General features: G+C 38.5%; 1 protein-coding gene across 2 annotated transcripts in view; it reads right to left on the reverse strand.

The window, feature by feature from the left end:
• The window catches only part of CPNE4 (copine 4), a 225,596-nt gene that overhangs the window by 18,264 nt on the left and 189,382 nt on the right, over positions 1–17,950 (reverse strand). For both annotated transcript variants that reach the window (XM_064416034.1, XM_064416045.1), the window contains one exon: positions 4,434–4,488. In XM_064416034.1, the coding sequence (XP_064272104.1) occupies positions 4,434–4,488 (55 nt within the window). The remainder of the gene's footprint in view (positions 1–4,433; positions 4,489–17,950) is intronic.

The raw sequence follows: 17,950 nt of genomic DNA on the forward strand, positions 1-17,950 counted from the left end.
AGCTCCAGCTTTTCTCTATGGTGATGGTACTAGAAGTATTTGACAAACAATCTGACAAATTCAGATTTTTAGGAATGCTTTCTTAATAATTTAAATAGAAATTGTCAAAAATCCATGAACAATAGATGCATACAAGTGTAAATGCCAAAATGCACTATGTTGGACACTTATCTGTGAAAAAATTGAACACTATTAAGCTACTGTCATTCAGAAAACTAAATATGAAATGCCTGCATATTTTACAAAAGCTTAAGACACTAATGAATTTCAAGTACTTTTGGTCAAAAGCTATTATTTTCAGAATGCTCATTAATCAAATAGCTTGGGAGCTGGAAAGCTTGTGTTTCTTGCTAAGATACATTGTGCATATTTCTGCTTGGCAAAGCTGGGCCATTTATTTCCCTTTATACTTCATTTTTGTACATGGTGCCCAAGTTTCCATGTCTAAATCCAACTTGCATGGATAAGAAGACTAATTCTGTTTTGTCCCTTGGTCTGCTACAAATACTTTTTTTTTTTGTCAGATTTGCATATATTTTAGGCATCAATCTCCTGAAAAGTGCAGGAATCATAAAAACCACAGCACTTCTCAAATCTCTCACGTGTCCAACAAACCAGTTCAGGTTAGGGCTGTAAAGATGCTGCCCTGTATCTGTAACTACAGTGAGTTTGTCTCCAGTACACATTCACAGCAAAAGCAGGGAATGAAGCTTTCACTGAAAATACAGAAATAACCAGGACTCTCTTAAAACAAACTGCAAGTTGTTTAGTACCTATTGGGTGTCAGCTGCAATTCTCCTTTAGGAAACAGGCTTTCATTAATGGCAATCCACCTGTCATGGGGCTGACACTATTCGAACTTGCTTTTCATTTTAACAATAAGTTTTGTGCTGCTGTGTGGTTTTTCATCTCCTTTGAGTCCTGCCTGCTAAGTGTGTGTGGTTTGCTTTCTTTCCTCCTCTTCACTGTGACCTTTCACAGCCATGTCTTAGTCCATATTATCTACCACCTCTTCACTTTACATCAGACTTCTCAGATGCTTCCTTTCATTGCAAAAAAAAACAAACCCAAAATCACAAGAAAAAAAATTCTAGAAGTTTTTTATGATAGAAACTCACAAGGGAAATATTTCTCTCAGACGTTTACTTAGATCAAGGAACAGGATGACGTGTTTGTCAGGTCTTGGTGGAAGAAGCTCATATTGTTGAATATTAGATGAAAGATCTCTAGACTGATGAAGAATGATGTATATGGCATATCTTGCTTCCTTCACTTCCACAGATTCCTTATGCCACTAAGAAACTGCTGGTTTTCTACTAAAGGCTGAAGTGTGTCATTTGGAGATGAACTGAGAGAAAATAAAGTTAACACAACACAGCAGTGTGCTCTTGAAATGGAAATTCTGTAGAAAACATATATAAAATCAAGATTTAAAGGTGTAGAACATCAAGAGATTTGTGAAGAGCCTGAAGAGACAGAAACTGACATTGCTGAGGAGGAAGCTATGTTATTTAGGTTGTATGGGGGCTCCATGGTTACTTAGGAACCTTTGGCAGTGGGAGTGATTTCTTCCATAGCCCTATTTCAATTTGTTGTCTACTGAAAGAAATAAAAGACCAGATGCTGGAGGGCAGAGATCAATATGCTATGAGCAGGTTAGATCACTTCATTAGGACTGAAGTCTTGGAAACAGACACTCTAAATTGATGAGAAGCTGATTTATCCAGATGATGGAGTCAGAACTTCGAAGTTCTCATAATGATTCAGCCTAAATTTGAAGATGTAAAATTGTTACACTAGTGGCACTGCTCTCCTTTAGTAAAACAAATGTATGGTATGTATGACTTGTAGTACCTGTGACTGAAAACATGAAAAGGCTGTTTGAATAGCAAGAGATCTCCACTGTTGCTGTGGTGTCTAGCATGTGTCTGTATTTTTGCAGCAGGAAATAAGAAGTTAAGGAAGAAACTTGGGAGCACTTTTTCTACAGTCTCTGTTACTTTAAATTTTATCTGTTTCTTCTCCATTTCCTATGCGTCTTTGCTATGTTCCACATCAAAAACTAATCATTTTTGGCTTTGAATTAACTTTATACCAGTGTAGACTAAATTACTGAAGGATTTTCAGGTTTATTGGTCTTAATAATGCATCATGATGAAGGTGAGTCTTCACTCTTGAAAGACATATCTTTCAATTCAGAAGTGCAGTCAAAGCCAAAAGTATTGATATAGTTTATTTTAAGAAGGCAGATACTTTTATGGACTGTGTAGAGTATCACAGGGAGGGACTGAACTACAGCTCAGATGACTGTTAACTCCTCATGCAGTTCCAGCTGGATGTGCCCATGGCAGACAACAAGCTGATTATTTGTCCCCATCTGTGGCACAGAAGAGTTAGTCCCCTGCAACGTGGTTCTTGTCTTCTTCAAAGTTTTATTATGTTTGTGAGCTGATGTCATGTCATTTTGTCTTTGCCACTTTCTCTCACAAGTTTCCATAGCAGAGATTAAAGATGTTGTTCTGGCCTTCACCTGCATTTCCATTTACTTTGGGATTTGTTTTATTCAGTCACACATATATAATCCACAGGCAAGCAGCCTCACCTTCTGAAGTTTACTCTTACTTTTCCTGAACTTTGCAAAATCTGAAGGTTCTGAGTCACATTAATTTTCTTGCTTTGAGAAGTTAGCAACAGACAGACTGTTCAGGAGAGCTCATGCTACAGGCAGGATAAGACTTTTCATTCGTGCATGGACTACTAAGTTCAATGCAAATCTCTGAGTTTCTTAAGGGCATTTGTGAGGAAATTATTCCAACACTAATTCTGCCAAAGTAGAAAATCAATTGGTGTTGGTGATTGTAGGAACAATTGGTTACACAGACCCCTGAAGTTACTTTCTGGCAAGACATCTGTTTTCCAGCTAGCACCTGAAATGTGGTCTCACAATCAGGTGAGAAGGATGATAGGGGAGTCTAACAAAACTGGTACGTTGCCAATAGGCTCATGCGACCTGAAGCATCAGTGCTACCAGCTGATTATTTTGGCTAAGAAGACCAGCTTTGCGCTGGGATCTTTATCTGTCACCAGGAAACCACTGAAAAGACTTTAGCTGACACAGTAATACCTTCCTTCAAGCAGTCCTTAGATAAGGATGGCTCTCTATGACTGGAAAAGTTGTAAGTTTCCCCCCACGCACCAGTGGTTACCTCACAGATGGTGGAACAACCAGGCCCTGACACCCCACCTTAAATAACAGTGATGGTTGTCAGCTGCTGCATTTGGACAAACATACAACATAGCACAGATGTTCTGAGCTCATAATACCACATTAAAATGTATATCAAAGCTCTGGAAGACATCTCTGACTTTGGAAAGCACTAACACTGGTATTACCCTTGAGGAACAAAGCAAGGCAAAACACCTTGCCAGGCACAGACAAGCTGAGAAAGCAATGTTGTTAAAACATATATTACTACTTACCTTAGACATCTGTTTGCACAACATGTATCAAATTTGCTGTACATCACTGCTGTTAGTCTTCTGCAGGTATCAAACCTACAAGCCATGAGGAACACACTGGTGCATTTTTTTTCTTCTGCTGGTTGATGCCTTACAAGGCTGAATGCACACAATCCCTCTCAGAAATTCTTACCTGGCTTGTGTTCACCTCCCTACCTCAGCCACAGCCCAGAGACACAACCCAGAGCAGGGCACACAGGGACACTGGATGAAGTCTGCATGATTAGATCCTAATGCTTCTCCTTTTCAGACAGTATCTGAGTTGCAGAGTGCCCACCTAGATTTTGGTTACTTATCTATGCAGAACTACTCTTCTGCCCACACAACCTCTATGAAACAAAGAATTTCAATTTCTACTTATTTCTTCTTGGGCCTTTCTCCTCGGTTGGATGCTCCTTCTTTTACTTCACTGTCTTCACTCCAAGCCTACCAGATGGCATATTTATGCTCACAATTGCAGCATCACTGCAGATCACTCTCTTGTTTTGTTTTGTTTTGTTTTATTTTGTTTATAAATACCACTTCCCTCTAGCATGGCTACATGCTCTTGTATTTCTCTTCCTGGTATTGACTGTGTCCACCATGACATAGAATTTTGCCAAATTCCTCTCAAGTCTTTATTTTCAGGAGGATGTTTGGCAAGGGATGCTTAAAACGTCATTTCTTCTCTTACCATCCACTAACAAAGCTTTGCCAATACCATAAAATATTTTGGGTGTCATCAAACAACTATTTTAAGTTCATCCATGTCTCATTTCTGGTTTCAGTGAGGTACCACTAGATGAGAAAGCCAGATGGAAGAAAACAAAGCAAAGGAGTTGTTCCTGTTTGCCACTGCCTTGCCTTTCACAATTTCTCCTTTATTTTGTATCTCATAACTCAAGGAAATGATAAAATTAGACTTAGGCACCTACTTTGTATTCTGGGGGTATTCTTGCTCCAAATCCAAAGGCTGGGAACATTTTGTCACTGGAAAAGAATGAAAAAAATATAAGAATACCCATAGAAAAATATTGTTACAGTAAACATTCCTCTGTATGCATTCATGAGAAATGCAAGGCCTAATGACAGCACAGAAGTGGCTTTTAAGTCAAGTGATAGCAGAGTGGAAGGATACTGGATTGGAGAAGTAGGGTTGTGTGCTGAACAGATTAGGGGGAGTGTGTTATGGAAGATTTTTCAGGAGAGCTCCTAGTATTTTTGGGCAGTTAAAATAACTTGGAGAATTCTGAGGGATCAGGATGTCTTGTACTTCCCCCACAAATGTAATAACAGGTCTTTATTACCCACTCTTTTGCATTGCCTGGCTGAAACAAGAGAGTTTGCTGACTGAACAGCCTGCAACAACATTTATTTCATATAAATAGGGATGTGCTCCCCCAGCTCAGAAACTGAGTCTAGTGAAGATATGACTCAGATTAAAAGTGTTTAGAAATTTGGGTTCTTACAGTTGTCCAGTTGCTCAAAAGAGACTTCCTAAAATATCTGAAAGGGGCAATTTATTGTCCCAAACCTGCAGGTTCTGTAAAGCTTTCCACCTGCATCTTTAGTAGCTCCTCTAAAATATCATATTATTTTAAATAGGCATAGATTGACTGATAACCTGCCAAAATGCCTTGGCATGGTCAGTTTGCTTTCAGACACTACAGTGAGGTTATTTTACCCCAGTTAGACATGGAAGAGGAAAAAAATACCTGATTCAGAGAACCTGGAAACTTCAAGACTGTTAATACCCTTTCAGAAATGCAATAATGTCTCACACAGCCCACATGCTGTCAAGCTGCCTCTTCCCAGATGGCAAAGTGGAAAAACAACAAGCTGCAAGGAATGTCTTGTCCCTGAGTCAGCAAAGCACTTGATCATACACTTGAGGTTAACAATTCACTCAAACATACACTTAATTCCAGACATATCCTGAAGTCTCACTGATGTCACTGAACTGTACTCCAGTCCACTGATGAATCAGATTAAGTTTACCCTAGTCTACTTAGAGGGTTTCACAACCCTTGGAAGAGTTGAGTTCCAACTACCATGATTGGAACTTTTAAAAATTCCCAGGAGAGGCCAGCAGCTTCAATATTTTTGGTGTAGTTCAAGAGATGGCCACTCCAAGTATCAACTGAATAATTCACATCCCAGACATACTCCAAAAAAAATAGCACCCATTAAAGCTGCTTGGTTCTTCTGTCTGGCATAGGCTGTTAAAGGCACCATGATATTTCTGATACAACCTAAAGAAAAACTTAAAGAAAGCAGAACTGTGTCCCCTCTGCTGCATAAATCTTGGGAGCACAGTTCTGTGTACCATATGTTACACCATGTGACAATGGATCTTGGAAAGGAAGACTAACATCATTTGCATGGTAATGAAATATTTTTTTCCCAAGAGATTTCAGAAACGAAGTAGCTGCTGACATTCTATGCTAACCACCTGCTGATAGCATTCTCTTTGATTAAACACTTCTGGAAGTGGGGAAAGCCCTTACAAATGGATGCAGGGAATTCAGGCACACACTTTGAGGGCAAGAAATAAGAAACCATTAGAAAAGAATCTGAGAGGGGAAAAAAAAATCTTGTTTTACATCAATGATTAAGCATGGCTGGATTAGAAAATAAAATTCTTGTGGAGCTGCAGTTAGTTGATTTGGGGCAAGAACAACAAAAGAATTTTACTTAGAACTTTACTTAGGTAGAACATAAGTGTCTAAGTTCAACGTTAGCAGCAGTTATACAACTGGGAGATGCCTGAACCCATCCAGTGCCTGAATTCTACTGCAGTGTTTCTGAAGTGTAAACAAGTGTAGGCACTCTTGTATCTGCAGCTCCATCTTCTGCTCTGCAGCAATTCAGAGACAGCAATAAGTCATACCTCCAGCAGCCTGGATTCTCTTTCTGGTGGCGAGACTCCCACGCTCGCAGTCACACAGTGGCACAGCCCCCACTGTTATTCTGCACCCAGAATACCTTACCTCCACAGTCAGGACACTTGTCTTTATGTTTGAACCTCCCATTTTGATTTTTGATTAAGTGCCACCATTACATTGTGAAAGAGTGAAGCAGGATCATGTACCCCCTCAGGATGGGGCTCCATCTGGCTGCTTTTTAGAGTGTCCTGGGGTCTTCTGTGCTTAGTACTTTCTGTTGTCTCAGCCAGAATAGCTCCACATTCTCATTAGGTATCTCTCCAGAATTTAGGTCCATACCTCTGGTAATCTGATTCAGCTGCTGGGACCAAGAAATGAATTCTCATGTGCTATTGGAGCGTGATTTTTAAGGTAAGAAGGGAAACTTTTGACATTCATGACATCCCTTACACAAAAAAGATCATGTCATCCCCTGGCCACACCTTAAAAATTGCAGCTGATAGCTTTCAGAATAAAAATAAAATTTAAATGTATGTATTTAAATGTATTTCCCTTTTTCTTCTATCACAAAACAAGGTGTTTAGCTATATTTATTCTTTAGTAAATGAGCAGTTTAATGGCTTAGTGGTGTTTTGCAATATAACCCCCCTCTAGTCTTCCCATCCACCCTTCACCTGATCATATGAGAAACAAATCCAACAGCTGAGCCTGCTGCCCTCATTCTGCTTGTCCTGCACTACTGAGACACAGCAGGGAAAAAGTGACCCAGAAGGGCAGACAAGAACTCTCTCACTTGCAGGATAATCCTTTTATGGTGTGACAGAGCTGCTCCAAAAGACCCAGGGCTATCAGGGCAGCATGCAGGAGAAAGCAGAGCAGCTTCCCAGCTTCTCTGGGAAGCTATGTCAAGGGTTAGGCCATTCAGGGACTTAAACTACAGTCAGAAAATGAAAAGAAGGTTTCCTCCTGCCTCAGGGGTGAATCATCACATGCATCAGAGACTCCAGCCCTGTTTCCCAGCCTGGCATTTCAGTAGGAAAGGGATCTGCTCTAATGATTTTTCTTTGTAATTTAAACTCACTGGAAAGAAGAAAAGTGAGAACCAGTTTTCTTTTTCTTCATAGTGCTTGCTCAGACATTTGGGTGTCATTAACAGCAGGAAATAGGCCTGTGACCCTGGCTGAAGCAATGGGACATAGCCACAGACATGATCTGTGAGCACCCTCCCTTGTGTGGCACTGGCTCCTGCCAACCAGCACCCCCAGAGACCTCCCAGGGTCAGTGCTGGGTCTGATGCCTCAGACCAAACCTCAGAGTTTGGCTTTTGTATCTTTCAGATTCTGTGCTGCTTTGGTGTGTAGTTCTGAGCTTCATGTTGGGGGATGGTAAGCTCTCCTTGCAGAGTGGGTGGACAAAGCAATTCCTTCTCTACTCGGTACCAAGGACAGCTGATCCAAATCTCAGGCCCAAGATCATAAACAATGGTGGACTGAAGAGAAAAAGACAAGAAGGATGGGACTTCATAATCTAAAGCTGTAATTGGACAATTAACTCCAATTTGCTAATGGACCAGAACTTATCAAAGTGATAGACCTTGTGACCCATCTTCCATTTTGTGACCATTTTGGGTTCATCTTGGATGTAGCCCTGGCTGGGCTCTTGTACTGCCCAAGGTGTATCCATTGAGGCCTTTTGATAAATACCTACTTTTTTCTTTAACTCTGTCCAGCCTCTGTTCTAGGTCAGCCTTCACAAGGCATCAGGTCCAGCTGTGCCTGACACTGCTCCCAAATGCAGTTTGGGCATCACCAGTTTGTGCTGGAAGGAGGAAAGCAGAGGACGTGGGCAGTGTCATGTCCTTGGCCTCAGGCAACCTTTGACTTGTTTTGTTTAAAGCTGGCCAAAGTGTCCTTAGCACACAAAAGGAAACTGCCTGCAATGTCCTGCTGAAAGCAGATTGATAAAGGGAAAGGATCGGAGAGAAACATGCAACTGGAAAAAAAAGCTGGTTCTACAGAATCTGAAACTTACAGAATGGAGTAAGAAAAAGAGGACTGTGACTTGGCAGAATGTTTACAAAATTACTCCATCACATCTAATTCACCTTTTATATTTTCTTTGTTTTACACAGATTCCCTTAAAAATTTAAATGTGGCATAGCTTTCAAGAAGATGAAGTACTTGACATGAAGATCAAAAAAGCAACTCTGACTCTGAATTTTATACCTGGTTATTTAAGGACCATGAGTAGTCATGCAAGCATAGATATATATGACTTCTGGTACTTTTTCAGTCAAACATGAATATATTACTGAAAGATACCCAAGACTGAGCAGATCTATGTTATACCATGAAAGAAAAATCAGGGAGAGGATTCAGGTTCAGTGTTTATATTGATCAATATAAATTAATGCAGACAGAAATTAATTGTCAGGGCTCCAAGGCTGCAATCTTCTGAACAGAAATACAACCAGAAAAAAGTTTGTCAGTAGCCTCAACTATAACATAACACGATAGCCGAAAATAATATCTGAAAATATCTTATATTGTCCTTTTGGGACATTGCTCAGTTTTAAACACCCATCCTTCAAACTATCTACTGGAAGCAGAGCAAGAGCAATGACAAATCAAAACACTAACAGGGACAGAGAGAAGAGAGATTTCAGTGAGCTGTACTGCACCTACAGGAAAAGAGATGAATAGAGGTAATACTATGGTTTTGTAAATTGGTGAAAGTGATACAGATAATGATCCTATTTTCTATTTCACTAGGAACCCTAGTGCTACTGGAAGGAAAGAAATATGCTTATTATAAAGACACAAAATAAAGAACATTTCAAATCCTGTCTCATTAAGCACTGGTGCCTTCTGACATGGAGTATCATTGAAACCAGGATATTACATTTATTCTGAAAAAGATTTGCTATTCCTATTAATGAGATGGAGAAAACTCTTCCATTAGGTAAAATTAATTAGTCAGGCATTAAAGACATTTTGCAACCTCCTCAGAAGCCTCAGGGACAGACGATGCTTGAGCTATTCAGCAGTGCAGCAATACCTGTATTTAAAAAGGTTGCCGGGACTATGCTCTCTGAAAATCAGTTGCTTTTAAAGATTGAAATTTGGAATCTGGGTTTCTTAATTGTATGGAGAAAAAAAGCCTAAGCCATTCTAAATTAATTCTGAATTTATTAATTCTGAAAGATTAACTCCTAGCTGGCCACTTATGCAACTTCTTTGGGACTAATTTTATTAGTTCCCATTAAAGCCCTCTGGTATGTAGCTATAGCTGTCCTTAAGTTAATTCTCCTGAATTCAATGCAGCTTTTTTATGGATGCTACTTAACTGACCTTGGAGACCATCAGCATGAAAACCTGCTTACTTTATGTTAGAACAACACAGTAGCACAAACAGTACTAATGATGCAGTGAATGGGGGGAAGGTAAAAACATGGAGTGAGGAGAGAGAAACACTAAGAGCTCACTTTTAGTTGCAAATACCTGAGAATCTGAAATTTCCACCTTGCAAAGAGAATACCAGACTAGAATTCCTGGATATTAAGCTGTCACTTGTAATTTTGGTCTTAGGTCAGATCAGAACTACCAGGGAGATATTTTGAAAGTACTGGAGGCAGAAAAATCAATTATTATGCCTTTCATTTTCAATCCCAGTCTTAAAAGAATAAATGGTGGATTTGCTCTGCTTGACATACTTTTCCCATAACAAAATCAGATAATTTTTCTCTATTAGTAAGAAATTTCAAATTAACAAAATTAAAAAGGGAGGTGTGTGTTACGCATGTAATTGAAAATGGTGTGAATGTGAGGAGAGAAAGAAGGAGGGGAAGAGGGCACAGAAAGAAGAAGGGGGAAAACAGCAAGGAAAAGGTAAAGGAAAAGATAGAAAAGAAAACAGCAAACACCACAAACAAAATAGAGCTATCTCTAAACTCAATTAAAATTGTAATCTTTCGTGTTTAGGGAGTGAACTGGAAGACTATCAGCTGAATTGTTTCTTTTCTAAAGCATATGAATGAATCATGTTTCTGAGTTTATTATTTAGTACTTATCTGACAAGGGCTTGATGCCAGTAAATTCTGAATCATAACAGCTTACAGGGATTAACAGCAGTTCCAAAGAAAATACAGAAATAATTTGAAATATTTAAACATTTTCAGCTCCTGCTTTGCAAGCAGAGCTGGGCAAATAAAGGACATGATCTGGCATGGGGGTTGGAACTAGATGATCCTTAAGGTCCCTTGCAACCCAAGTCATTCCATGATTCTATGATCAAATAGGACTAAATAAATCCATTTCAGTTGAAGGGACCAGAGACCATCCATTTCACCACTTGCAGGCTTGCACAGCCACCTGTGCTCCTCCAGGATGCAGAGCCAGGCTGTGGTCCAGCTCTCAGCCTGCTCCAGTCAGAGTCAGAAAGATCAGAGGAGTCCAGCAGTAGCAGTGTTTTCACCCACTGACCTGGATTCTTCCCTAAGGGGTTGCTCCTCTGTCACCAAACATTCACTGTGTGGTTATATGTGGTTTGATACAACCTCATCCCTGGTTTTGGCCAGGTCACTCCATGTTGCCTCAAGCTTGCTCTGTGCCTAACACAGCTTGGCATTCAGTCCATAGTGCACAGTGATTTCCAGTGGAGTAGCAAGGATGATAATCATACATCTTGGTCACAAAAGAGGTCTGGGAGCATGCAAATCAATGGTAAACCACTGCAACAGTACATCATTGTCTGGGCTGTCACAGAGAAGCTGCGTCATTGGGTGCAAAATCCTGACATTAAAATTCACTCACTATCTTTAATTACAGCTCTCAGGCACCTTAGGGAGGCTGGAATCTGCTGAATACTGAGAAATAGATGCTGTCATGTAATTGTGTTTCAAAAATATGAAGCAATGCCTGTCTCACCTGAGGGAGAAATAATTAATGAAGCAGGGGAATACAAATTCCCTGAAGCTAACCACCAAAAGGCATCTACTCATGAGATAACTAACAAAGCCAAATACAGGTACAATGAATTTAAACTTCCCTTTGTTAACTTTAAAAGAATTGCAAAAGAAGCTCTGCAGGGTAAAAATATCAAGTAAACTCAGAAATTCCTAGGCCGGGGAATACACACAGAAAAAAAAGTCACTAGAGCTTTAGGGAGGAGTAGGTTAAACAAAAGGAAATGGCAGCAAGATCTATCACTTGCTAGAAGCATAGCCTAATGAAATAACATACTCAGGAAGGTGAGACAAAATGTCAAGCTTCCCTGCAAGGTAACAAATAAATTGCAATGACCTGATTTATGCCTACATGAATGACCCAATTCAGTAAAACGCATCTTGAAAAAGAAATGAGACTCTACAGCTGGGAATACACTAGGAAAGGAGATGCTGCAAGAGGCTACAACGAGTTCTCTTTAACTTCTCAAACTAGGCAGTTTTCAGATAGTCTTGTATTTTAAGGGATTGACATATGTCTCTAAACCTTCCAAAACCCCAACTCTATATATAGTGATCTGTCTTATCTGTGGGATTATGTATGAAAAACTGTACCATCACTGAAAGGCTAATTCTCACCTAAACTCTAATCTCAGATGTTTGAAATCCAGCATGTCTTTAAAGTGACACTGCAGGCAGGAGGCTGAATTCCATCAGGTAAGGCACAGGTTGTGAAGAACCCCAGATTGAACAGTGGGGGGGCCCTCCTGAACCACAAGTGTGCCTTACAGTGTGTACTGCACTAAGCAACCACAAAAACAAAAGATTTGCCACCACAGTTATGCATCATTCTGTCCTTTTTTTACAAATTACATTTGAAAAGGGTTGGTAAGAGATCTTGCTCTGCAACAATTTTATATCAGAAAATATCTATCCATAAGGGGTGTGCTGAGAAGAGGGGATTGCATTGGCATATATATATATATATATATATATATATATATATATATATACACACACGCACAGAGTTGCTGGGAGAGGAATTTCTCATCAAATGCTCTCAAGATACAAATGAACTTTCTAGGATGAGCAAGATAAAACCTCTGTAGAGATGATACAGTGACTTAATGACTTAATGTGATCAAATGAGCTGTTGGTGTCATTTTACCAAAACTGGAATGATATTAAGTCAAAATGAAGAACAGTAGGAAAATAAGTTATAGCAATACCATAATTGAAGTGTATTGATGACTACACACATTCAGCTAGGCATCACTGAATATGCAGGAGGAAATGGGCTACTATCTTCTGTTCATCTGATAATTTGAAATTTCTGACCAAGGTCACTTTCACAATGATTTGGAGGTGATACTAAGATTATAAATACAACCTAATCCACAAGAATGATCGAGTTTTAACTGAAAGCAATTGAACACATAAACCTGTTAAGGTCAACTCAGGCATGGTGCTCATTTACCCCGCAGATGGGCTTCCAAATGTGAATAATTCTCAGCTATACCCTAATAAAATAGAGTGGATTACTAAACTAGTTATGTCCTTAACAATGCAAGGAGGAAAGTCATGCTTCTGAAATTGTGGAAAGGATTGCATTGACTAAAGGTGCACTAGATAAGTATCAAATGGCATCAGTGAAAGTGACAACAGAAATTGCTCCTTTACTTATGCATATTTACTTATTGTTTACACAGATGTCTAGTTTCTACAGCAGTAGGTGGAATGCAATATTTGCAGGGCTTTATGTGTCACGTAGTTTTCTTCAGAAAGGACTTTTGACAGAGAAATCCCTACAGTACCAGTTTGCACAGTTGCAGAAAAGTGTCAAGTACTGCACTGACCAATGCTCTTCAGAGGAGATCTCAAGCTGAGCTGAGAAATAGTACAGACTGCACAGAAAAGCCATGTAGAAGGTTCAGATTTTTAGGTTTCTACCAGCTGACAGAATGCAGCAGAGGTCTGAAAAGCATTTGGAGGAAGCTGCAGCTAAGCAATTTCGTAACAAAAGAAACTTGGAAGGGACTGCTTGTGACTGGTGTACTGGCAAAGGAACAGAGTTCTTGGAAGAAAAGGCACAAAGAAGACACAAAGATGAAAACTTGCCAATGGAAAAGGCAGAGCTGCAAGAATTGTCAGGATCTGCCTAGATAAAGGCTTGCATAGATGTGTATAAATGTGTGTACATGTATTTAAATACATGCACACACCCCCACACATCTGCATGTGTGTACATTTGCAAAAGAAGCCATTATGAAGTCATCTTCCCAACACAGTTGGTGTATGAGACTAATTCTCCTGTACTGATTCTTGGGATAAAAAGTGGTGATCGTGGAAACCCCTTGGTGATGTGGGAACCCTTATGTGGCAGCAGTCTACAAATGACAGGTTCTGCAAGGTCAAATACTGAATATATGTTTGTATTTATTATGTAATTGTGCCAGTCTAGATCCTCAGCTGTTAAATCCAAGGATTTTACTGCAGTTTGAAAATGGAAACTATTAGTGATTCCTTTTTGCCAGTGCAGTTCTAGACCTGGGTTATCCAAACGCTTCAGAATATGTTTACCCACACCTGAGCTTGTTGACAAACATAAGCTACAAGTTTTTCTGTATAGTTTACTGTTTCTCTATTCTTCTTTTTTTGTATGTCTATGCAAATTTGGTCCTATTAAAGCACTAAATAAAAAGACTCATATCTCTTCTCTGAAGATTTTTAAGCTTGTTTAGATATGCTAATCAGCTTTTTTTGCTAAACAGCCTCCAGAAAGGCTGTTTCTGTAATTAAAGTGATAAAGAGAGATGCTTAATAATTAAGCATATTTTTATTTATTGATCCTCATGAGTAGATAAAATTTTAACATCTACAGCTCTATGTAGGAAGTTCATGAAATATTTAATGTCAGATACAGTGCCAGTAATTCTAGGCATCATTCTTTCACTCCAGTTTTAATGAACTACTATTGTACTACTATCACAATCAAAGCAAGTTTCTGTTCTTCTCTTTGTGTCTGGCAAAATTACCTCACAGTATTTAAGACAGATCTTTCCAGTTGAGGTGGCTTTCTGAGTCTTCATCCACAAACCCAGACAGAGCTTCAGGATGAAGTGACCTGTTAAGTGATTCTTGGGGATAAGCTTCTCATCACTAAAGAAAGCTGTAAACTACGGGATCTCTCTCCACTTAAAGCCTTAATTGAAACCACAGTGTTTAAGTATGGACTGATATTTGTATTTGGGACTAATTGCACTGATTTATATATGATTTTTATAACATGTACTGTGTTACAAATTCTTTGTTCTCTTTCTCCTCCCTAACTGCCCTCTACTGGTACCTCAGGAAAAATATTTCTGGGACAGCTGGAACTCCTCAGGCTTATATCTTTTTTGACTTAGATCTACACCAAAAGCAACATACTGGGCTGGGAACCCTGGTCCTTTTATTTTCTCCTTTCATTTGTTTCTTTTCCTTCTAAAATTTGAAGTGCGGTTTACAGAGCAGAAAGGGCTTGTATACAGTTTTCAATCATAGTGAGCATCCTTGCTCAGGCCTAAAATATGAAAAAGAAGCCATAAAGAGCAATTTTTGCATTTAATCAGCAACTGCTGCAGTTAATTGTTTGCAGAAGGTAATGATGCAAATCAGACTGACTTCAGAAGTTTCATGTCTTTTGTGGAATGCGGCCTGGTTTCTAAATTTTCATTCTTAAGTATTTTCTAGAGCTCTACACATAAATAATTCCTGTCCTGTGCAGGAATAATGTACTCTTTACTCATTAGTGTCCTTTGGGGAGGTTGCTAGTCAAGTATGTTTTACACAAGCAGTTTATTTGTTAACATATGATCTCAGTGTGAATGTCACTTTCAAGGAGCTACTTGAGGATTTAGAGTTAAGGAGACTATTTGCCTAAATGAAAAGAAATCATTAGTGTCAGGAAACAGAGTTTATCTTCCATGTGTTTCAAGGGCTCTTGAAACTGAAGGAAAATCTGCAGTATCTTTAAGACTGAATGAATTAACAGAGAGATTTAAAATAATTAAGAACTAAGATTATTTTGAAATAGATTTTGAATAAAATAAAGATAAATTTGACAGAATTTTACAAAAATATGTGGTCAAATAAATGGAATCATGCACTGAGTGCCTAGATAAGAATGAGGATGGCCCATCAAGAATAGGAAGCTCCACAAATACCCAGTGCAGTAAATGCTTTTGCATTTGATAATGCAGTAAAAGCATTTGATAAAGTACATCTAATCTTGTTTTTTTTTAATAAATGAGTATTGATTTGACTACACAAAAACTGATTCTCCTACTTGGTTGTGAATGCTTTTTATTAATCCAATTAAGAATCTGAATGTATGAACAAACATAAAACTAGGTGTAGGAAAAAATTTTAAAAAAAAACAGCAAGGTAAATGGGAGGAAGTAGACATTTGTATGTGGGGCAAACAATTAATAATAAAGTTCAAATTCAGTAAAACTCTTAATTCCATTTTAGTGCCATCTATACTTTGCATAATACCTCAGGATTTGCTTGAGTCAGACTGAATTCAACGGGATTAGACAATAAGCTTGAATGTCTTGCTGATTCAGAACAGAAGTTTTAATGCAAAGATAAATATTTAATGTAATTTAACGAGATTCTTAATAAGCACAAGCAAAGAAAAACTACTAACTGCGGAAATCAGCTTTCAAAGTGAGGAGCAAATTTGCAAGACCTGCCATGGGCTTCACCCACAATAACATCATTAAAACCTGCCATAATGTAAGATCATTTAGGAAGTATTTCAGCCTTTAGCATTGTGTACAAGGAAAACATTTATCCTTGCAAACAAGCTATTTACAATCCCATTCCAGCCCATTTTTCCTTTGATAGAAACAGCAATCACTGCAGAATGAAAGATGAGCTACACTCATGGCTATTGCTTGTATTCCAGCACCGGTAAAACAAATCATTAAGACCAAAGCATCAGCCATTTTAATAAACTGTGAGCACTGTTGTTATTGTGGCTTATGGCTTTGCTCTGCACAGAGGGAAGATGTAAACATCACAAAAAATATATATTTTTACTGAATGTCTCTGTATTAACACTAAATATTCTACACACATAAATATATTTAATACCCCTATGTTATGTGCATAGCTATATATTAACATACACATAAGTAGACCTCTAGTTCGATATACAAAGAGGTAGCTCAGGTCCTGACTTGCAATCAGGACAGGGCCAGACATTATGCTGGGACAAAAGGGGAAAGCAAATGTTCCCTGATTCCCCAGTTTAGCCATAGGCTTCTCTGGCTTCCAGAATGGTGCTGTTGTTCCGTGCCAAGCAGGGTGCAGTTTTATGATACAAATTGAAAAGCTTTGGGGAAGAGCTCCCATGCAGAAAAAGACACATTCAAAATTATTATATAACTTAAGAGAGCTTCATGGCTTTTATAAGATTTTAGTCACAGATTCTTTATTTCAATTATTGAATGAGTTTGCCTTTCCTCATATCTGGGTGTTCAACCAGCAAAGACACCTGCCACCTACCCTTTGAAAACAGCATTCTCTTGAAGGGGTCTCCACCAGGTTCCAAAACAAATGGGTTCCCAAAACCATTGTTCAACCAAAGTTGTTAAAGGTTAGAAGCCCTAAGCCAGCACAGAGAGTTGGGTTTAATCCCACTGCCTTAAGTAAACTTGCTAACTCATTGTGCAAAACATTTAGAAGGAATATACATATATATAGTATGGAGAAACTGATTTTTCAAGATCCTGGCTAGGCTGGTATTGCTGGTCACCAGAAACCATTTTATTTGACTTTTGATGCAGGCAACTCAATACAGAAATTACTGAGGTAAAACAATAAACATTAAATGATACAGAAGCAGGTCTTTTAATATTAAGCACTTCAGAGCTCAATGATTTTTCATCATTTTCCCCTGTTTCTCTATGCTAAAAAAGGTGGACTGGAGTTGCACAATTTCAAGGTAAAATTGTACCAGTGATGTAACTTTTAATATAAAAGAAAGCTTTTGAAAATATTTAAACAATTTAAACAGAAATACGTATTTCTCACTTATTACTTCATGAGGTTGTTTTTAAACATTCATGAGTCATTTATCTTAAAATAAATTCTTCTCCATGAAGCTGTCTGCTTATTTTCAAGTTTTTAATGTGTTTTTCCCTTTCCAGTACTTCTAACTGTGTTTTAGAACATAATTCCTTAAAACTAATGAATATTTATCCTTCTTTTATGATCCACTGCTGCTGTTGCTTAGCCACTGGTTATATCACCTGCACACTCTATCTTCACTCTTATGAAAAATGTTGTTATAGCCTGAAACAATGCTACCATATAGATAAAGTATTAAGTATTTTGTGCAGGTGAATAGCTCTTCCATTTCCCTCATCATTATCAGATTGGCCTATTCCTACAGGACTGCAGCAATTCTACAATCAGGATAATAATCAGTGTCTCTCTCATTCTCTGAATATTGCTGATAAAAGAATGAATCTTATTCTTTCACGCTTAACTATGCAAAACAGCGCTACTCATTTAACTGTTTCAGGAATCTCTGAACCATATGGATAAAAGTGCTCTTGGATGAGCAGGGTTTATT

This window comes from Passer domesticus, chromosome 1 (assembly GCF_036417665.1).
Source record: "Passer domesticus isolate bPasDom1 chromosome 1, bPasDom1.hap1, whole genome shotgun sequence".
In the NCBI taxonomy this organism is placed as follows: Eukaryota; Metazoa; Chordata; class Aves; order Passeriformes; family Passeridae; genus Passer; species Passer domesticus.